The sequence below is a fragment of the Nuphar pumila genome, chromosome 8 (genome assembly GCF_984573655.1).
Source record: "Nuphar pumila chromosome 8, dmNupPumi1.hap1.1, whole genome shotgun sequence".
NCBI lineage: Eukaryota > Viridiplantae > Streptophyta > Magnoliopsida > Nymphaeales > Nymphaeaceae > Nuphar > Nuphar pumila.
In genome coordinates, this window is record NC_143256.1 from 64,992,253 (window position 1) to 65,016,254 (window position 24,002).

Consider the following 24,002-nt stretch of genomic DNA (forward strand, 5'->3'; position numbering starts at 1 on the left):
TATTTAAAATAGTGAGACATTACATTAAGATTGCAAAAATCTTCATCAGAAATAAGACTCGTGAAACATCTACAAGATCGATGCACAACTACATAAACAAAGCTACCCACCTTGTAATGCTAAGACATTCAAATGCATATTGAATGCAAAGTGAAATGTCTCCATAAGTGCAAAATCCACCTCCTTTTTTTGATGAGCAGTGGTGAAATCCACCACCAACATTAATGGCCCATCCTCGTTCTTTTGCAAGCTTTCCTGCCAACACAGATCCTCCTACCTGTAATAGCTTTGCTTCAATACTTCCATGTAGTTACAAAAAAATGCATAGATGCCAAAGCATCTCACCTGCTTGCGAAATGGGAGAAGGACCTTCTGCTGAACAAGACAGTTCGGAAGGAGAGCAACAGGTGGAATCTAATACATCAAATGCAGTATTAAATCCTTAACGTCTTCAATGGGGTCTCACTTGACATGATGTCATTAGACTAACAAAATGAACACACTTTCATAAATCTACCCAAGTCAATTGAGTGAAAATTTAGTATTGAAACATTCTGTAGCAGAAGTTGAGAATCGATTAGGATGCTAATAAGGAAGAATATCAATATCATATTTGACAATTAATTATGGTACTAAGTTGCATGAAAGATAAAGGCCAAAAAATAGAAAAGTAGGGAAGGAAAAACTAACATACAAAACAAGCATCCACATCAATACCATTGAGCAAAATTATCCACTTACACAGGATACGTAGAATCCAAGTAGTCATGGTAACAAAATTTGAGCAAAATTTCACCTTACATGCGTAAAACCTATACAAATGAGAAGCTCTATAACAAGCAGAAAAAAAATATATCAGATAATAATCAAGCTGGGACTATACAATAAACTTCAAACTTAACCAAGGAATTCTGATGCATGAATGACATCTATAATGTAGAAAGTCAAATATTGTAACTCTGATGCATGACAGCTGTTAATGTATGTATATATAGGGGTATTTCAGTCTTTTACTTGTGTAAGGGTATAGTGGTCTTTGTACATGTATTTTCTTTTTTCTTGTATTTATTTTTATTTATTTTTGAGTATGTATTTTAGGACTTAGGCTAAGGGCTTTTAAGTCAATAGGCTAGAGAGCCGTTGGGATCTCCCCAACGGCTATATGGCCTCTCTTTTGTATATAAAGGGCTTGAAACCCCTCTCTTATGTATTGCATTCTCAATGCATTTCTCAATAACAAATCCCATATTTTTATGTGTTGTGCCCATAAGTGACTGATTTGTGTCCTCTTTATTGACCCACAAGTGGTCATTGTATTTGTGCTTGTCCATAAGTGCCATTTGCTCAACTCTTGGTCTTTCGTTACATGGTATTAGAGCTGGTTGCTCTATTGCTGATTTTTGGTGATATCTAAAGTCTAGTGGTGGATCGTGATGATTGGATAGAGCCTCGTGAAGTGTGCCTATAGCCTTACTTGAAGATTGGATATTCTATTGGCTGTTTTGAAGATCATGAAGCTTTGCTAAGCCTACATCTATTCAAGTACCTTTTATTCTTCTATATTCTATATCTTTTTTTTATCTAGCTTTCTCTCTTTTCTTCTATGGCCGATAAGGAAGTTGTGATGGTGGTCCCAATTAAGTTTGATGGGAATAAGTAATAACTATAATTTGTGGGCTACCACCATCAAAAGAATTTTAATTGAAAAAGGTTTGTGAGAATAGGTTGATGGTTCCACAATGGAACCACAACCTATTCTCACAAAGACCATTAGTGAGAAAGATGGAACTACTAAAGAAGTTATTAAAGGAGAAAAAAGAGAAAGCTCTTTTGAACTATAAGAAAACATTAAAAAAATGGGAAATTGGTCACACAAAAGATATTTTTTACAGTGCTCATTAATGGTCCTCTTGTAAATTAGTTATATTGTAAAAGGGTATTTTAGTACCCTAAACTTTGTATAAGACAAAACATATAATGAAAGGCTTAACCACAATTTTCTGTGTGGGAAATACCGTGGGTTTCTGCTACAGCTTCTCTTCTTGGTGTCCTCTATTTTTCTCCTGTGATAAGACTTTAGATGTCTCAAATTCTCACATGGTATCAGAGCAAGATCTATGACTCCTTTCAGATATGCTTCTCGGACATAGTGGCAGTCCATCTCGATGTGTTTGATTCGCTCATGAAATGTGCGGTTTTTGTCAATATAAATTGTACTCTTGTTATCACAGCATAGCTTGGTGGGCCCTTCTACATTAATCCGTATATCTTCTAGTAGTTGATGAATCCATACAATTTCCATGGTAGTAGTTGTCATGGCTCGGTATTCAACTTAGGTAGAGGATAACGATACCTTTCGTTATTTCTTACATCTCCATAAGATTAGTGAGTTTCTTAAAACACACAAAATCCAGTGGTGGAGTGACAGTTATTTGGATCACTTCCCCAATCAGAGTCAGTATAAGCTATTAAATTTAATTCAGAAGAAGATAAAAATACTCCCTTATTCAACAATCCCTTTATGTATCTGATGATCCGCAGAATTGCACTCATATGAACGGATGTTGGTGCATGTTGAAATTGACTGGCAGTATGAACTGCATGTGAAATATCTGGTCTAGTAATACTCAGATACATCAAGGAGCCTACAAGCTATCTGTAGGGAGTGTGGTCTTTAAGAAGAATTTCATCAACAATTTTCATTTTGGTTCCCACTATAGCAGGAGTTTCACAAATTTTATCATCTGTAATACCTAACCTGTCAAGAATCTCATAAGCAAGTTTAGTTTGAGATAGAAAATAACCTCTATGTGAATATTTAACTTAGATTCCCAAAAAGTAGGTCAGAAATCCTAAGTCAGACATTTCAAATTTATCTTTTAAAATAAATTTTATGCCCTTAATTCCTTTAGAATCGCTTTCAGTTATTAGCATATCATCGACATATAAAAGCAATATTATTATTCCTACGTTGGATTTTCGGACAAATAAAGCAGTGTCAGTAAAATATGAGGAGAAACCATTTTTCAACATTACATAGTTAAATTTGCCATACCAAGCCTTGGGGGCGTGTTTTAGTCTATAGAGTGTTTTCTGGAGACGAAGTACTTTTCCTTTAGGAGTCTTCATTCCTGGAGGAGCATCCATATACACTTCTTTATTAAAATTGTCATTTAAAAAGGCATTTTTAACATCCATTTGGTAGATGTTTCATTTTTTAATAGAAACGATGGTAATAAGGCATCTGACAGTAACTATTTGTGCAACAGGGGCAAATGTTTTTTCATAATCAATCTTGTATTCTTGACTATATTCTTTGGCTACTAGACAAGCTTTATATCTTTCTAGAGATCCATCGCTCTTGGTTTTGACCTTAAACACTCATCTACACCCTATGGTTTTATTACCCTTAGGAAGATCTTGAAATTCTCAAGTCTTCGCTTTTCTGAGAGCTCTAAGTTCATTCTCCATAGCTTTTATCCATTCAATACTTTTTTAGGCTTCTCTAAAACTTTTGATTTTTAAAGATGTTCCGTCGACGGTTAAAACATAAGAATTATTTGGGTTAGAATGACATTCAGATAATATTGACTCATTTGGAGTCATATGAAACGAGGCACCGGAATCTAAGATCCAAGAAGTCTTGTCAGGGTCACCACTTGTGGATAAGGCCACCCCCGAGAAGGAAGAAGCTTGACCTTTGAACATTGGTTGTAGCGCCTCCATTAATTGAGCTAAAGACAGTGAGCCAATGCATTTGGAGTCGTCTACATCATTTCTTTCTACCGAACCAACTCTCTTATCATCACGGTGATCTTTTTCTTTCTTTTGGGACAAAAAGGCTTGATGTGTCCCGGTTGATAGCATATGATTTTGCCACCTTTTGTATTCATGATCTCCTCTTTATCGCTTCTTTCATAGTTGTTGGGATTTCTCTCATTCTGATTCTCCACAAAGTGTGGAGGCTTGTAATTCCTAGTGTGGTTACCGGGCTTAGACATAGCAAGTACAGTTTGGCACAAATGATTGACAATCAAGCTCCACTAATGACCAATTATAGTTGTAGATCAAAATAAAAATACTTTAGTATAAGAAAAATGGCAGCTCTTAATTTTTGTAGAGAGGAATGATGTAGGCTTACAGTAGAAAGTCAAACCAATGATTCACTAGAAGTATCTATAGAAGTTACAATCCACAAAGATCTATTTATGTCACCTCACTTTTCATAAGGTGAACTAAAGCCTCACTTCTCTAACGAACACAATATGCGGATATCCATGAATATGTAAGCTCATTTAATTCAAACGTAATGCTGCTTGTCTTTGATAGATAAAGATTCATCGTAGCACACAAACTTTAACACATATTGACTCTCATTTATTGGAAATGTATATAGCAAATATTACAGTTGATTTGTCAAGTACTTAAACAAGTTTGTAACTTCTCCAGAAAATAATTAGCTCTAAATTTCACACAATCATTGACATATTGAAAGGGAGAAAATGATGGATTCAAAATTGCACATGCCTTATTCAATAGAACATGATACTTTTAAGAGTACCTCAATTATAAGAGACACATTCAAACTGCTCTTCAAGCTGCTAAGATATTCTGCTGTGTGCACCTGATCAAGATAACAGATCACAACATGCAAAACCTTTAAAGAAATGAAGAATGATTCTTTCATATTCTTAAATATCTAATTTCATTCAATTTGTCATATAGAATGCACAAGTATCATATTCAACAGGACCTTGAAGGTGTTTCACAAAATTCAAGAGAAATAAATGAAGCATAGATTCTAGCTATGAGCTCATAAGCAGGAAACAGCCTTGCTGAAAGGGATCAAGGCAGTTAAATAATCACAATGGACGAGAAACAAGGAGTTAAGTTCAGTAGTTCTAGTTCCATAATCACATCCATGCATGCATGTAATGGAATTCTTAGAAAACTAATACAGAGGTAAGTGTGCATGTATTGAACTTGTCAGTAGGATGATGTAGAAGTGTGGATAATCTAATTGAGGAACATGAGTTGGGGCATAGTGATGGTGAAAGGTTTGAGGGCATAAGAAGATACTAAAGGTTAGTTGGTGAACTCATTTACTTAAAAACTACCAGACCCATGATTACCTATGCAGTGATAGTAGTCAGTAAGTTTATGCATGCCTCACTACTTGATGGGATAGCATTTGCTACCCTCTAAGGAACCCCCTGGTTGGAACTCATTGGGGGAGGTTGTTTTGACCAAATATGGCCTCATGGATGTGTTCAGCATGGTCATATAGTAGGAATCAACTCTTGGATAGTTTTTCGATGTAAAAATATGTATTTCTGAGGCTTGAAAATTTGGTACATTGTAGGACGTTGATTTTTTAACCCTAGTATAATCTAACATATACGTTAGAAAAAAATCATCTGAATGTTAGTTTCTACTGAACTTAATATGTAGACCACATCTGGATGGTTAGATGTGCAAAAAACACTGAAAAAATATTACATTTTTTCACTAGGGGGTTCCTTACCCACAAGGGTAGCAAACATTAGCCCTTGATCCTATGATTTTAGTATATTTCATTTTGAGGTACTTGAAACAAAATTTCAGTAAGAGAGTTTTGTACGCTTAGCTTGATTGTTTTGGTTTAAAATCTAGTTTCAAACGATTTTTCTCCCAGACTTAGCCAATTTTTTTACAAAATCATAAAATGACTAAGTATAAAAATATGCGGCATTACATTAGGAATTGAAGTTGCTTTCTCTCCTAGGGGTTATCTATGGTCTTAGTCAAAATTTGCTCTTGATATTATCTCCAGGTCTGGAATCACATATTTTAAGAAAGTTAATACTTTAGAAGTAGTTAATGCTAAAATGAAAATTGATTATAAGGAACCACTTGCAGATCCAACACCTTATAGACAGTTTATCGGAGCGCTTTCTTACCTTTCAATTACTAGACCTGATATAGCACATGTATACACGCTAGTCAATTTTAGCGTGCTTTTACTTTTGTTCATATAAGAGTTGTTTTGGGTATTATTAGATATATTAGGTTTTCTAGTTATCAAGGTCTCTTATTGCCTGCTTTATCTACTCTGGATTTAATTGCCTATATTGATACTGACTGAGAAGGTGATCCCTCAATATCGGGTTCAGAGGCAACAACAACGCACACGGAGTTTTAGTCGTAGATTACATTGTTCTTTAATTTCTTTTATCTTGTTATTAATTCATCTATTTTAATTTGCAATTCAATAACATAAGCTTGCAAATAAGCTTGTGAAGCTCTTCACGGGACCACAACCTGTGGTAACATAGAACAGTACAATAAGACAATAATATCATATTTGATTTTTGCAATGCATATAACAACTAGAACAAGAGCAACACATGTTCAAGGCTCACACTGCCTAAGATGATCCAATTTGATTGTCGATGCATTCATATGCAAAAATCATTAATCACATGCCACTATGCATTCCTTTCACATGCTTATCAATGCACGCTCATACATGCAATTTCCAGAAATGTGCAGGAAACAATAATATTCAAATGCACACATTCATTTTTTGAATGCATGGGTTCACATGATCATGCCCAATGCGTAATTTAATTCATAAACTTATTCCAATATACATGAGAGCCAAGGCATGCTTTTATTCACAAATTAACTTAACTAAACATGTGAACACTCATGAAATGCATGCTTTCATTCAATACCCATATTCATATCCAATGCATGATTTCATATTCTGAAAATTAACATACAAAGCTGACTATATATATATATATATATATATTGAAAATGAATCAAATGCACTCATATTTAGGTTCGATGATGCATGCATATGCATATATAAATTCAGGTTGCATGTATAAACAACGCTCATCCATTAAGTAAACATGATTCCCTTACATTTTTGCATGCATATAGCCTAAACATTTATAATAAGCAGAATCTGAAATTTAACTGCATCATACTAAATTTTTCTTTAAGCTCAAATCAATGCATTCAATGTGCCAAAAATGTTGAACATTTGACATTACTTACACGTGAGCACCAACTTCAACACCCTTTTTTTTTAAACATAGTTCAGCACCAAGCCGACCCAGTCGGCTGGGGTTCGGTTCAGGCCCAGCTGAGCCCAATCAGCTGGGTCTGACCTGGGCAGACCTGGCACGACCAGGCAGGAGGCTGCCAAGTTTGTACTACTCCAGTCGAAGGCTGGACTGGGCAGGCAAGGCCCGGCATGCCCTGCCGAGCCACTCGACTGGGCTGCCAAGTGCCCAGCCAGGTTCAGCTGGCCTGACAGCCCACCAGGCAACCCAAAAAATTACCTATATATATATATATATATATATATATATATGAAAAACATAGGAAATTTCTTTTTAAGGAATTTTACCTAGCTGAGCCCACTCGGCTTGGTTCCAAGTCTCAGCAGAACTGACAGGGCAAGCCTGTCAGCCCGGGCCATCATCAAATCAGGCCTGGTCAACCGACCTGCCCAGTTCGAGAGAAAACAGTTACCATAATTTATATATATATATATATATATATATATATATATATACATTTTTTTTTTCGAAACATATGTGCAGTGAAATTAAGACAGCATATTTTGTACAAGGGTTCAAATGAACCTACACACATAAGCACCCTTATCACTAGGTGAGCATACTTACCAATAGGCTGCTTACAAGTACGCATATATACTCACCTTTGGAATCATGCACACTGATTCATAAAGCAAATCATAAGCTAATACAATAATTATCTTTTGTATTCATACAAAAACAAACATGTACTCCACGATTTTTGCCTTAAAATTTCCAGATTTCACGTGCCCTAAATCTGGGCCAGATTTGCACATACTTCAAACATGAAAAATCTATCCCGATTCGGGGATCCACAATTAAAAGTGCGTAAATATAATTTTTTTCCCATAAACAAGCTTTGAAAAAGATAGAAATCAAACTTTTATTAGAGTAAATATCTAGATTTACTCTTTTCCCATGTATTTTAACCAAAACATTGCATGGAATACAAATCCATACTCTTTTCTCTTTCGAAATAAGAGAGGAACCTGTACCTTTACCGTAGATCGAAAAAGAAATAAGTACAATAATGGAAAATGTCAGACGATCGAAGAAGATAGCATTCTTCTTCTTCTTCTTCTTCTTCTTCTTCTTCTTCTTCTTCTTCTTCTTCTTCTTCTTCTTCTATCTCTCTTTTTCTCTCTCTTCCTCTCTTTTCCCTTTTCTTTCTCTTTCTTTCTTTTCTTCTCTCTTTTTTTTGATCTATTTATAGAGCTCTAGATGGGCTGGAGAAGAGAGTGCAGCTCCAGCTAAAACTCTCTTCTCTCTCACCTACTTTCCCGAATTTTTTGAAACTCTTCAAGTGTTGACTTTTCAAAGTTAAGTGTTTTTAAAAGTCTTAGTTAAAACTTCTAAGGCATGAACAAGGGCTTTATAAAGAGTCCTAAACATTCTAAAAAATAAATCTCGGAATTAAGTTAATTAATTAATTAATTATTAATAAATAAATACCTAGAAGCTTCCAAAAATTACTTCATTGAACTAGGACATTTCTTAAGTGATTTTACATGGGTTTAAGGGCTCTACTTAGAGTCCTAAATAAGGATCAAAATAAATTTTTGGAATTACATTAAATTAATTATTTATTTAATGTTAAATAATAAATAAATTTTCAAAAGCATCCAAAAGTTACCAAATTAACTTGGGAGGCTTCTTAACATTAATAAACCCCAATTTAAAGTTTTTTGATGAATTAAAAGTTGGAGAAATCGTTGGGCATGGATTTGGATCCAGATCCAAGATCCAAATCCAACTCAAAATCCAAATGGTCTTGGGATGGATCAATACCAGATTAATGTATCTTGAATAGAGTCCAAATCCATATTAATTTGGATCAAATCCAGCAGATCTGATCCGATCCAAGTCCGGATCCGAACCGACAAACTGCTCAATTTTTGAAAAAACGTGATTTTTGGGCCAACCGTAGCTCGAATTAAGGAAAATAAAATATCGTTGTGCTTAGAATTTGGAGACGCATCAAACGATATATCACACGAATATCAAATTCTGAATTTCGCCCAAAAATAACCTGAATTTCGCTTGAATTTAAAGGCCAAAAATAAAACTCTTTCTCACGTTTTGATTGGCTCGTCTCGACCTTGTCGATGACACCTGGGCCAAGCCCAGACTCAAAAGCATTGATCTAAAATCGAGGCTCAAACGATTTTTCTTCTATACCTAACCAAATTTTTAAAAAAACTGAAAATGACTAAGTATGAAAATACGTGATATTATTATGAAAGTATCTTCAACAAGATGCTATGATCAAGATCTTGATATTCTTGATGATAAACATGTGCACACATACACAATAAGAACCCTTTAGAACACTTGTGCACAAAAGCACAACCCACTAAATCTCACAAATGCACACACTAAAAAAAATATAAGAGATTTGTATTGAACGAATTGGAGAGCATAAGCTCCAAAGAATGAGAATACAAAGGGGAGAGGACCCCTATTTATAACACAAAAGGGGGACCTTGGAGAGGCCCCAATGTGATCGTTGGAGACCCTCCAACGGTCACAAATGTGACCGTTGGAAGGGCCCAACGATCATGTTGGGGCCCTCCCAAGGCAAAATAAAAAGTTAAAAAAAAAAAGAATAAAGAATAAAAATGAAAAAGAATTACATGCATATTCCAAAAGGAATATGCGTAAAAATAAAAAAGACTAAAATACCCCTATGGCTAATATATATTTATATATATATAATTAGAAAGATAAATATACGTATATATGAAATATATATGTATATGTATATGTATCTTTCTTTATATATATAAAATATATATGAACATTATAATTATATTGGATTACAATTTAACACCCCCCCCCCCTCAAACTTAGGGCATGATGACCGACATTTTGCCAAGAAGGAAGTTAAATCACGGAGAACACAAAGCTTTTGTGAAAAAATCTGTCTGTCAACTGATATTCTGAAGTGACATACAGAAGATCTATGACTCCTTTGAGATATGCTTCTCGAACATAGTGACAGTCCATCTCAATGTGTTTAGTTCGCTCATAAAATGTATGATTTTTGGCAATATAAATTGCACTCTTGTTATCACAACATAGCTTGGTGGGCCCCTTCAACATTGATCCCTATATCTTCTATTAACTGATGAATCCATACAATTTTCACGGTAGTAGTTGTTGTGGCTCGATATTCAGCTTCAATAGAGGATAAGGACACTTTTTGCTGCTTCTTGCACCTCCATGATATCAACGAGTCTCCTAAAAACACACAAAAACCAGTGGTGGAGTGACGGTTATTTGGGTCACCTCCCCGGTCAGAGTCAGTATAAGCAATTAATTTCAATTCAGAGGAGGAAGATAAAAATATTTCATTGTTTAGTATACCCTTTATGTATCTCACAATTCGCAAGATGGCACTAATGTGAACTAATGTTGGTGTATGTTGAAATTGACTTGCAGTATGAACTGCATGAGAAATATTTGGTCTAGTAATACTCAGATACATCAAGGATCCCATAAGCTGCCTGTAGGTGGGTGGGATCGGAGAGAGAAATGCCATCATCAATCTTCATTTTAGCTCCTACAATAGCAGAAGTTTCACAAACTTTATCATCTGTAATACCTGACCTGCCAATAACCTCCGATGCAAGCTTAGTTTGAGACAAAAAATACCCTCGGTGAGAGTATGCCACTTCAATATCCAAAAAATAAGTTAGAAACCCAAAATCAGACATTTTAAATCTATCCTTTAAAATTGATTTTATGTTTTTAACCCCTGTAGTATCACTTCTGGTTATTAGCATATCATTTACATACAAAAGCAGAATGACAATCCCTGCATTGGTTTTTCTAACGAATAAAGCAGTGTCAATGAAACAGGACGAAAAACCATTTTCTAACATTACGGAGTTAAACCTATCATACCAAGCCTTGGGGGCTTGTTTTAGACCATAAAGTGTTTTTCGAAGGCGAAGCACTTTTCCTTTGGGAATCTTCATTCCTGGTGGATCATCCATATAAACCTCTTCATTTAAATCACCATTTAGGAAGGCATTTTTAACATTCATTTGATAGATGTTCCATTTGTTAATTGAGGCAACGGTGATGAGGCATCGGACAGTGACCATTCGGGTCAAGGGGCAAAACGTTTCTTCATAGTCAATCCTGTATTCTCAACTATATTCCTTTGCAACTAACCGAGCTTTATATCTCTCAAGAGATCCATCGCTCTTAGGTTTTACCTTAAATATCCATCTTCACCCTATTGCTTTCTTACCCTTAGGAAGAACTTGAAATTCTCAAGTTTTTGCCTTGTTGAGAGCTGAAAGCTCACATTCCATTGCCTTCATCCACTCTTCATTCATTTTGGCTTCTTGAAAGTTCCTGGGTTCTACATACTAATGAATGGCGCTAAGACAGGCTCTATGTTTAGGAGTAAAGGAATCATATGAGATGAACCTAGAGGGCATCTTTCTATTTCTCTCAGTTCTTCGTAGATTTTTATCATTTATTGAATTGGAACCATTAGGTTCACTGTATTTTTCAATCGCACTCCTAAAACGGTTTTTGTCTCTATGGGTATATGTTATGGGGTCTCTCGATGCCCCTTCATCACTATGTTGGGAGATAGGAGGATGGAAGGAAATATCTTCTTCGTCTTCTTTATCATTGGCTTCAATAGGAGTGGGTTCATCATCATGGTGTGAATTTTTTATATCGATCGAGGAACAAGTGTAGAACTCAGTAAATAAAATACAAATTGTGTGATAGGCTACTACTGAAAACTGCCTTAAACCTCAAGAATTTTGCCCATTCTGAGTATTTGCAAGTTGTTAAGAAAGTGGACATTAAATATTGGTGTGCATTAAGTAGGGACATGCATGCAAAAGAAAATATTGGTTAATGGACTTAAAAGATATTCATGAATGTTGCATCAATTTCATGTATCTTAAAAAGTTTGTTTTAACATAGAATTCATATTTGCTTGCTTGAACCGCTTAGATGATAAGCTATGTCACATGGGTGCGGGTGCGGGTGCGGGGATACGGCACTTCCAAAATACCCGAGTGCGGGGGTGCGGTAGGGGCAAAAATGTAAAATATATATATATATATATATATATATATATATATATATATATAATTTTGAAGTTTTAACAGTTTAACATTTAACAATAAACATTGTCATAAACTCATAATATGATTCATCATGCATGCAGTATATCAACCTAAATATCAAATTATCAATCAAATAAGTAAAGCAATTACATAAATCGACCTAAATATCAATCAAATAAGTATTGCATAAAAGAACTAAATTACATACCAAAGTATATCGTGATGAAGTAATAGATGCTAATAATTTTCTTCTTCATCATCAAATGCATCATTAGAAGGAATACTGGGCTCAGCTAAATCTATGTTTGTTACGTTGAATTCATGTTCTCCCTCGAAGTCACACTCTTCTGGGTTTACATCCCAAAATTTGAATGTTCCTTGTCTGCATTATAAACCCAATTTAAAAATGATAAATACAATAAAGTATATTTAAATGAAAACTAAGAAATAATCAAATAACTAAGAAAGCAAATTAGTACCTGTATTCATCATTGCTTCGCGAAAGTAATCGAAGATTTGAATGAACATATACTAAATTCTTTGCACGCTTGCTGGTGAGTTTGTTTCTCTTCATGTTGTGGATTTGAGAATATGTGCTCTAATTTCTTTCACAACAAGATGAACTAGCAGGCTGCGATAGCAATCTTAATGCAAGACATTGCAGAAGAGGTGTTTCTGATCCAAATGTTGACCACCATGTGATAGGATCTATATTATCTTCTTTTCTCGCGAAGAATGTCGGTGCATATAATCTCGAAGATGAAAATTTTTCAAACTCTTCTGTGACTTGATGTAGAAGATATGCTTCTGGAAAAAGTCTTGTCATACACATATTTCTATGTCTTGATAGCTCTGAGTCTAAATTTAGAGGGACACGACCAATACCACCAGCCCGCCACTTATTTGCATAATATTTTGGATTAAGAGAATGTGTCATGCAATGCAAAGGAGTGTTGCTCTTATCCCATCTTTTGACTAAAATTGAATGAATATGATTAAAAAATCTGAATCATCCAATGCAGGATTTTTTTCTTCATGCATGAAAACTATAATTTTTATTTTTTCAATCATATTACCCCACATTTCATAAACTCTGTGAAGCATGGGCTCATCCTTATCAACTTCTCTTAACATTTCTCAAATAGGTTGCGTAAATTGAAGGAAGTATACCACTCTGTCCCAAAACTCATCATCAAGAATGAATTTCTTAATTTCTTGAGCCTTCATATCATCATCAGTACGATAGAATGTCCAATTTTCATCAGTCACCATGTTAATCAAAGCATTGTTCACTCTTTTAATCCTCTTCATCATCACAATGATGTACGCAAAACGTGTTTCAGCGACCTTCAACAATTTCAAATCAGAATGCTTATTAAATATAGCATTAGCACGATGGTGGTTAACAACAAAATTCCTAATGCTTTTGACATTTCTTTCTAAATCTTCAATTCATGAACATAAAGCATATGCTTGTGAATTTTCTTCTTCTTTGGGGTTGCATATGCTCTTTAGGGCTAGATTTAAGCTGTGTGCTACACAAAGAGTCCAAAAAATATGAGAGTACTCACTCTACAAACTCAACGCTGCACTTTTACAAACTTGAGCGTTGTCTGTAATGATTTGTACCACTTTCTGATCACCCACTTCTTTTATCACTTCTATAAACAATCCCTTCAAATACTCTGCATTTTTATATTCCCCAAATGCATCAACTGCTTTCAAGAATATTGGGTCACTAAGCGAACAAGCAATGAAATTGATTAATGGACGCCTTTGAATATATGTCCATCCATCAGACACAATGGAAACTCCATTTTGCTCCTATGAATATTTTTTAATTTCTAGCAACCTCTCTACATTTGTCCTCTCTTCTGCAAGAAGTGTGGTTCGTATTTTTTCTGAACTTGGAGGCAGATAACCACTCAAATTACAATTTGCCAAGGATGTTACTAAATCCTTCCAATAAGGATTTCTAGCCGCATTAAATGGGAGTGAAACAGAATAAAAATACCTCCCAACTTTTCTATCCAATTCTTCTCTTCCATATGTATTGAATGCTGCTTGTATCGTTCATCTACCTCCTACATTGACTTTTCTTTTTTTTCAACATCTTCTTGGTGACTTGCAAATGGCACACTGACTGCATAAGAATCGGCCATTGCCTTTCTCTTCTCATATTCTTGCCTTATCAACTTTTCTGCAAGCTGAAATGCCATGTCCTGATATCTTCAACAAATGAGCCTTCACTCTTGTGTAAGACCCAACAAAATATCTTTCGCAAAGCTTGCATCGAAATCTCTTGTTTTCACCACCTCCTTCTCCAGTTTTTGCAAGTTTATCTACATGTACCCATAGTGGCCTCACATCATCAATCTCACTGCAACTATCAGCAAAACTAGCAGCAAAACTCACATGATGGGATGAGGATGACGCAAGTCCTTTCCCTTTATCCGTCATTTTTATCCTGAAAACAAAAAAAAAATACATTACAATTTTCAAATCAATTCGAAAACACAGGGAGAAGGGGGGGATCAGCCCCTCCCCTGCTGAAAACAGAGGGAGCAGGGGGGGGCTCAGCCCCTACCCTGCCGACCCAAAAAAAAAAACAGATGGGGGAGGGGCTCGGACCCTCCCCTGTCGACCCAAAAAAAGAGCCCGATGGGGGAGGGGATCGGCCCCTCCCCTGTCGACCCAAAAAAAAACAGATGGGGGAGGGGCTCGGCCCCTCCCCTGTCGACCCAAAAATAAAACAGATGGGGGAGGGGCTCGTGTTGACCCAAAAAAAAAAAAAACAGATAGGGGAGGGGCTCGGCCCCTCCCCTGTCGACCTAAAAAAAACAACATATGGGGGAGGGGCTCGGCCCCTCCACTGTCGACCCCAAAAAAAAAAACATATGGGGGAGGGGCTCGGCACCTCCCCTGTCGACCCAAAAAAAAAAAAACATATGGGGGAGGGGCTCGGCCCCTCCCCTATCGACCCAAAACAAAAAAAAAACAAATGGGGGAGGGGCTCGGCCCCTCCCCTGTCGACCCAAAAAATAAAACTGATGAGGGAGGGGCCGAGCCCCTCCCCTGTCGACCCAAAAAATAAAACAGATGGGGGAGGGGCCGAGCCCCTCCCCTGTCGACCCAAAAAATAAAACAGATGGGGGAGGGGCTCGGTCCCTCCCCTTTCGACCCAAAAAAAAACCCTCCTGTGCCGAAAAATGAGGGAGGAGGGGGGGCTCGGCCCCTCCCCTTTCGACCCAAAAAAAAACCCTCCTGTGCCGAAAAATGAGGGAGGAGGGGGGGCTCAGCCCCTCCCCTGCCGACCCAACAAGAGACCGAGAGAGGGGGGGGTGCTCGGCCCCTCCCCTGCCGACCCAAGAAGAGAGTGAGAGAGGGTACATACCTGCGAAAGGAGAGGAGGAGCCGAGAGGCGGAGCTGGGGTGGCGATGGGAGAGAGCTCGAGCTCGGGGGAGAGAGAGGAGAGATTAGGGCAAAAAAAAATTTTTGCCCTAATCTTCCTTTTCATCGAGGGAAAAAAAATTACGCCCAAATCGTGGACAAAAATGACCCTGGGTGTGTTGACCGCACCCGGTGCCGCACCCGCGTCGCGTCGCGTCGACGCGGGTGCGGCATCTGTTTTGCCGAGTCCCTGTGACATAGATGATAAGTTTGTTATGATGATATGTTACTTGTGATCCCTCCTAAACTTGTGTTTGATTTACTTTATGTTATTTCCTTACTGTTAGAATTTGAGTGAGTCTTTTACTAGAACTTCAAGTCTTACTCGGTTTTTAAAAATGTGTTTCAAGTATTGTGGCATCGTGATGGAGGGACTGGCCGGGCTGGAGGGCATGAGGGTCATGATCTAGTGGCTCAGGTTCCGACGTACACTGGAGATTTTGTTTTGATTTGAAAACTATGTAGAACTTAATTGAAATTATTTGATTAAATGCAATTTCAGTTAATGGTTTAAATTTATTCTATGTTTGAAATAGTTAGCTTGTGAATATTAAATCTGTAATGTGGCCCAGGTTCGTGGGAGGTTTTCTGCAATCGTTTAAAAAAAATCTGCATTTTTCGAGGGTCAGTTTGGGGTCATTAGACTCAGTGTATGCTTTCTTGCACATTTTATGAACATAAATAAATTATATTTTTTATATTTGTGAGCCTTCTTTAGTGTGCCCATTGTGGGTTTTGTGAGTGTGCCCTTTGTAGTCACTTTTGTGTTTGAATCCACTTTGTTATTTGGTGGATAAGTAATGCATTTCACCTGGCCAACTATGATGAACGAACTGATTTCAAACATGAGACATGTTAATAAGTGACAAAAATAGTAGCCAATGAAGCCAGTCATTAATCTGGTCAACTTTTATATTTTTATTACAAGTTTACAACAATAAATCATGGTTAAATCAGGTGTCTGTCCTATCTGACCCAAAAGCCATACCCATATCTAACACAGATCAGATAATAGTAACCTAGCAAATGAAATGTATCTAAACATGGGATGACGGATTGCTGACCTGACAATGACCCAAATCTGAACTCCTATCCAACTCTCCATATCCAGTTAGGGCTTGGGTTAACCATGAAACCATCCAGTCCACGCTTGATAGACTTGTCATTTTATGTTATTTGGTTGTTCAGAGTTTGTTCTTCATGTCAAAAACGAGATTATGAGTTCGACCAGCAGCATTTGTGGAGGTTGCAAACATGGAGAACTTGTGAGCTAGAGACTGATGACCAATCATGCCATCTGAGGGTTCAGGGTCAGGGAAGAAGAATGGAGTATCAACTTACCACCAGAAGATCATCCTGTGAAGCTTCTACTGGATCCACTATTTGATTTTTGTTTAATACTCCTTCTGATACAAGGAATTGACATATATGTCCCCATTTTGAGGAATCGAATGGGTGCCTTGATCAATTAAAGAGTAAAATAATTAAAACACAGAAAGCAGTAGAAATTTTACAAGAGCAACCTCAATACTTAAGATAAAATATTTTCTGAAAAGATACAATTGATAAAGGTTGTCTTTGAATTATAAACTAACAAAAATAACAGAAAGATAAAAAATTTATGCCAATGACAATAGGTGCAGCAATCTTTAGTATGGGAAAAGTAGCTCAAAATAATGGAACGTAATAAGATATTTACATCCAGGCTTGGAAAGTTTTTATATGAAAGCAAACTTTGCATAGAGTAGATCGATTGTAGAAGAAACAAATTTTTCTATTTGATTTTCTTTTTCTAGGGCAATAAGTTTAAGCTTGATTAAAACCATAGTAAGATTTGTAGAACTGGCAGTAACAATAAGCACATCAACAGTGAACCAGTATGCGCAATGGATGATCATGGCCCAACAGTGGTTCCAAAGAGAAGTATTCAAGGCCAAGAGAAATGCATGAAAATCCACTTTCCTCATATGGAGAAACAATATATTATGGTGATTGTAATCCTCAGTAACTCTTTATCAGCCCATAACATCAACCAAGAACTCTACCTATCATACAGCCAATTTTTTGTGCACAAAGATATAAACAAAAGAACATCTAGCATTTTGCTAATCCTACTAGACCAAAAAAATGAAAACCAATTAAAAGTTAAGCAGCAAAGAGATGTATCTCATGGGCATAGTATACATTTGCTAGCTGGAAAACATTCTTTTTTTAGAGAATATGTTTAGAAAGGGATTTACCAAATGCGAGTGGATGAAATGTAACGTCCCTTGGACATTGACCAAAGGACCAAATGCATGTATGCTGAACCCAAATGAGCAATGCCCAATGCGGCTCCAAAACGAGGTCCACCCAGTATATGTCACATAGGTACAGGTGCGAGTGCAGGTACATAAAGTATAATACAGGAGTTTTTAAAAGCACAGCCAGGAGTACAACCTATGTTGTCAAAAGCGCTAGGCGGGGCTAGTCGGTGGACCTTCGAAAAGGCCTAGGCGAGCAAAAAAAAATAACAAACAATGTAGAAAAAGATAAACTACACAATATTGAGATAAATACAGCATGCATGAAGCATAACAATTAATATTAAAAGATCAAAACATAAGAGTGAATGACATTAAACATCGAACAAACAATTAATATTACTTGGGTTTGCATCTTCCATTGTTCTAATTAAACATTTCAAAACAAACAATTATTAATCAATAAAGTAGATAAACAAAACATACACAATATATATATATAAACAATACATATATAACAGTATGTATAAACTATTCAGTATATAAACAATACATATATAAAATATATAACTGTTATATATATACTGTTCAGTACATATATGTATATATGTCTATGTATATATATACTCAACAGTATATACATATACGGTTCAATATATATGTATAAAAAATATATAAACTAACAGTATATATATACTGAACCGACTAGGTAGCTCGCCTAGTCGAGCTGGGTGGCGCCCAGCGCCTAGGTGCGCCTTTGACAACATAGAGTACAACTCTGTGTGTAACCGAAACTCAAAGTGAGGCTGACTCCATCCATATTAGTCCATAAATAAGGTACTCTTTATGGAGTGTGGGGCTTGAAGTTCATAAGACCAATGTTCAACTACACAAAAGGCTTGATAAGCTAGAAGTGCGTAGTGAGGATAACCAGAGCAGAATGATGGAAAATATCCTTTGCCTTGTATTGAGATGGTCCATAATCAATCACACCAATCAGGTCGGGATTCCGATGGAGAGATTTACCAGGTATAATTCAACGGGACCCTAGCGCATCCTATGGTCCTGAACAAACGTTCCATCCCGAAAAGAGAGTTCAAGAGCCTCAAGAGAAGCCAAGGAGATTTATAGGGAACAGTTATTTCCTTCCACATTACAAAGTGCATGCTCAAATCATGGGTTGTGGAAAGAATAGATCCACCACAGTGGTAGGGGGGAAGGCATAGGAATCACAAAAGTGAAAGTACCTTCTTTTCATATTTTTTAGATTTTTTTTTAAAGATTGGACCCAATGATTGTAATCTATAACGTTTGTTTAGTAGAGAATGAGCTTTGAATCATGTCATTGTGATATGCAAGCAGGTCTGTTCTAAAAAAAAAAAAATTTAAGGGCTTCAAAAATCAACGGCCTACAAGGTACCGAAATTTTACGACTCAAGATGTCATATTTTTTTACATCAAAAAAACACATTCAAAGGTTTGATCTTTAGCAAACAAACAATGTTGAATACATCTATGTGGTCAGATTAAGTTGATACAACTTGAACCTATGATTTTCAGCTCAACAATTTCATACCTTCATTAGTACCACATATAAACCCATGTGTATATAATATGAGAAAATATATGGTAGTTCTGAACCATGAGCCCATACAGTGGTACAAACTCTTATTTGCATGGATCTAGGCACCAAATGTTAGATCTAATTATACACATATGCTCAACATAGTTTATTTACTATTATGAAGTTTTATCATGTCCAATACACCACAAGATTCAATTCTTTAAAATGATGAAAATTGACAGCTCACGTTTCATCGAAATATGTATGGTGCAAACATGATACAGAACATCATATTGGATTCCACTTTAACACAAAAAATATTAAGTAGGACATGCTAAACATGACCCAAAGGTTAGTTTTTGGTTTGGAGATTAAATCTATGTAAATCAAGTATATATCACCATTTATAGTGATTCAGCACCACAAGAGAAACACCCTATATATAGGCACACACACACACTTAATTTATTTTTATCCAACCCATAGGAATAAATAGAAAAGGCAAATCCCTTATGATACACTAGATCAAGCTCGGTTATTGATAGAGTGAATTGATCTGTCATTTCTTGTAAACACTGTTCTGATTCATTGGAGCAATGTGTATCGACCTTATTCTGGTCATAGAATAGATGGAATAAATCACAAAATGGGTTTTTGTTCAAGAATGAGATCTTATTAGAACTGTCCATGTATGATGCATCCTTCAGAACCATATCACATCTTGAATCTAATGAAATAGGATGAACTGAGAAGCTATTTTGTAAATACATAATTATCTTGAATATATCAATCATTCTTTCCTTTTCAATTGCCTAGAAGAGACAAAAGATAAAACAACTTTTTTATTTCTTCAACAATTTCTGATCTTTAATGTGTGTGTTGAATTTTGCTGAGATTTTGGAAATCTCACAATATAATAAAAAACCAAAATAATTCTGATAATAGTGCAATATTTTCAAAATCTTGCCAATTTTGAAAATATTGCGATATTATGTGATACTATCATGACATTTTCATAATTGAAAGACATTTATTATAGAAAGAGGGCATATTTGTAACTTACTTTCAAAAGTCAAACCAAATCTAAAAAGTAGTGAGGTGATGACTACATGGACAACTCCACGTGAACGCACCATTCTTGGAGAGTAAGAGGGAGAGGGAAACGAGGCTTCTTAAATAGACATGAGAGGGGCCCTCGTTTCTCTCCCTAAATGATATGGGACTATTACTTTGTCCCTTTATTCAAGGGTATCAGTGAACGTGGGATCGGCTCCACTAAAATGATAAATAAATCAATTATATAGATCCTATCTTTTGATAGGTGACATAAAAGAATGAGAATTGGATCACATTTGGTTTTATCGTCTGGCTAAATGGGTTCAGTATGAAACAGAAAAATGGAGGCGTTTGTACCTGATGGCAACATGACAAAGTATGAACCATAGTTACAAATGTCATTCTCGATGATTTCTCGTCATTGAATATCTCGAGAGATTTTGAAAATTCAATGTTTCTGGAAAAGATATCAGTTTATTAGAAACATTATAAATAAATGCATAATAAAAAAAAATTGATAAAATTTTATAAATAAATATGTAGTATGTGGTATGGTATCAGGTCATACCTGACAGATCAGCATCAATGGGAAGTTGCATTAAATCATTGGTTAAGAAGGGTTTCAAATGCAAATGGAAAAAATGTAAGCGGGTGAGGCAAATTTGTGGATCTCGGCCAGACACACCTTAAGGATAAAGCATGCATAGAAGCGTGGTGGAGCATTACGGTTCACAAGAGTAGGGTTGGAGTCATGTTGAGTCTAATTGAGTTGAAACTGATGCAATTGAGTTTCAATTCTTTGGTTTGGGTCTATTATCTATTTGGATTGGCTGAGTAGAGTCCAGATCTATCTAGATCCACTTTATAAGGATCCATGTTAGGGATTGATGAATCTTATAAATACTAGCACTGTAATGAGTTTTATTAATGAATGAAGAATTTTTTTGACCAAGCAACTGGTTAAGGAGGCTAGGTTCCTCAAATACCCTCTCTCTCTCTCTCTCTCTCTCTCTCTCTCTCTCTCTCTCTCTCTCTCTCTCTCTCTCTCTCTAGATATATATATATATATATATATATATATATATATATATTATTTACATGGAGAAACCACCCCAGGATCAGAGACCTAGCCATGCTGGCTCTGCCAGCCATAGTTACAATCATTGTCCTGGCAGCATAAAACTCTATGGGCTTACCCCTTGCCCCCAAGGAGTCGCCACCCTTCGGCTTGCGCAAGAAATGACGAGTATGGGATTTAAACCTAGACCGCTTGCCTAGCGGCCCATCCCACTATACCAAACCCCTTTGAGGCATATATATATATATATATATATATATATATATATATATATATATATATATATATATATATATATATATATATATATCCCATGGTAGCTTCTTAATCCATAGGAGCTTAAACGAAGCGCACATGCGCTGACTGTCCGTCGTGTATGCGTGATGGATGGTCAGCATGCAAAAAATGCACAAAAAAAGAAAAAAAATTGCTTTTAGCCGCTCCTTTGAAGCGCCGCTAAACACCTAGCGGGGGTGCGCTAGGTATTATGGAGATATTTTTAGCGGCACTTCAAAAGCGCCGCTAAAAGCATTTTTTCGTGCTTTTTAGCATTTTTGCTTGCTGACCGTCCATCACGCATGCGCGATGGACGGTCAACATGAGTGCTCTCTCTCTCTCTCTCTCTCTCTCTCTCTCTCTCTCTCTCTCTATCTCTCTCTCTCTCTCTCTCTCTCTCTCTCTCTATATATATATATATATATATATATATATATATATAGAGAGAGAGAGAGAGAGAGACACACACACACAATTGGGCGTAATAGTAAGCATTGGATGCTCCTGGAGTGTCAAATCATGCAAAATAGGTATTTAGTGGTGGTTTCTAAGCACCGCTAAAGACCTGTTTCCGTCCAGGTCTTTAGCAGCGGTCAAGACTGCTGCTAAATAGCTATTTTGCGCAAAAAAGGAGCACTGATCGCAAGTGCCATCAACGGCACTCCTTCATCCAGTAACAGTGGACGAAAAAACCGTCCACGGTTACTCTCATCTCCATATATAGATTACGGTCTTACCGGGGTTCATAATAATTCCCATAATAAAGTTTTCCAGAAATGCAAGACACCAAGAATTCCAAAGAATTTAAATCTTAGCATAGTTCACACCTTTAGTCAGGAAATCATGCATAAATCCGCAACCAGTGTTCAAAAAATAAAATTCTGGGTCAAATGCAACAGTACGCAGTGCACATGAAATGGAAGTAAGCCAAATGTAGGTCAAGAAATTCAACCAGAAAATACAAGATGTAGAAAACAGAGTAAATACAGCTTACAGTTTCTCCATGCCTAGGAATGATATATCATAGGATTTCGAATAGATAACAGGAGCCTACATTCACAATATGCAGGAAGATCAGTACCAACCAATATGATAAAAGACACTAAAGAAGAAAATGGGATAAATGACAAAAAATAAAGAAAAAGGTATCTATACCAAGATGAACTCAAAATTTCAATAACCAGGGAACATTATACATGGAAAGCAAAAGGAAACACAACATTGAAATCATTCAAGCACAAAACAAATATCTTAAGGGCGGGCCCAACTAATTCAGTAGCCATCATATCGAAATAACCTACTTTGATGGGTCCTCTCAAAATTTATCCCTTCAAACCTACCCATGTAAAAATCACTCGTTATCATCATATTGTGATAAGCATTACGCCAGTTTGACCGACGCAAACAACTCCCCGTTTTGTTTTCATGAATTTCACGGAATTCCAACGCTAAAGAAGACACTTGGGGTACAACGAACAAAGAGAGTTTATGATGAATCTTTGCACAAGAGTATAAAGGATGAAGGGATGGGGAATACCTTGGTGGGTGGGACGTCAAAGTAGAGTTTTGATGATCGGATGCGTTTCCTGCGGAGGTCGTCTGAGTCGGTGGGAGGAAATTGAGAGGAGGGATGAGGAAATTTAGCAGTTGTCATCGCAAAACGGAGGGAAGAAGAAACGGCGAAGATAGTTCGGGAAAGAGAAAAATGGGTTGAAGTCTTGAAGAGCGGGATCGTCTCTTCTGTGCAATGAGATTGATGACTCTGCAATTGTAATCTGGAGAGAGAGAGAGTACTTTTCTATCTACTTTTCCAGGCAAGGTCGACCGGGAGAGGGTTGAGAGAGGGTGGTGTGTTCTCCGAGGAACACAAATTCGCGTCTTTAGGTGTACGGACGTATATCTTGGGACCCGTCATCACGTTGCCCTCAATTATTTTATAATAAAATAATATATAAAAAAAAAGTAAATATGCTTTTAACGAAAATGTCCTCGTGTAACAATATGCTTTGAACTAAAATGTTCTCTTGCTTCTCGTATATAAATTTGTGCATTCCGCTTTTGTCCAGTTGACAAGAATGCTTGGTTACAAATGCGAGCAAGGGCATCTACCCTTGGGGGGGGTCGATTTTTATGATTTTAAA

At 36.5% G+C, this 24,002-nt stretch overlaps 1 protein-coding gene across 2 annotated transcripts in view; it reads right to left on the bottom strand.

Annotated features, from left to right (window-relative positions):
- Nucleotides 1-23,770, bottom strand: part of LOC149829956 (histone deacetylase 2-like) — a 149,387-nt gene extending 125,617 nt beyond the window's left edge. For both annotated transcript variants that reach the window (XR_016433606.1, XM_090015657.1), the window contains exons 1-6: nt 23,399-23,770; nt 22,856-22,911; nt 16,986-17,103; nt 4,562-4,624; nt 346-414; nt 111-277 (exon numbers count right to left, since the gene is read on the bottom strand). Coding sequence is in view for 1 of the 2 variants with exons in the window: in XM_090015657.1 (XP_089871783.1) it covers nt 111-277; nt 346-414; nt 4,562-4,624; nt 16,986-17,103; nt 22,856-22,911; nt 23,399-23,515 (590 nt within the window). In the remaining variant the exon portion in view is untranslated. The remainder of the gene's footprint in view (nt 1-110; nt 278-345; nt 415-4,561; nt 4,625-16,985; nt 17,104-22,855; nt 22,912-23,398) is intronic.
- Between the last annotated feature and the right edge of the window lie 232 nt (nt 23,771-24,002).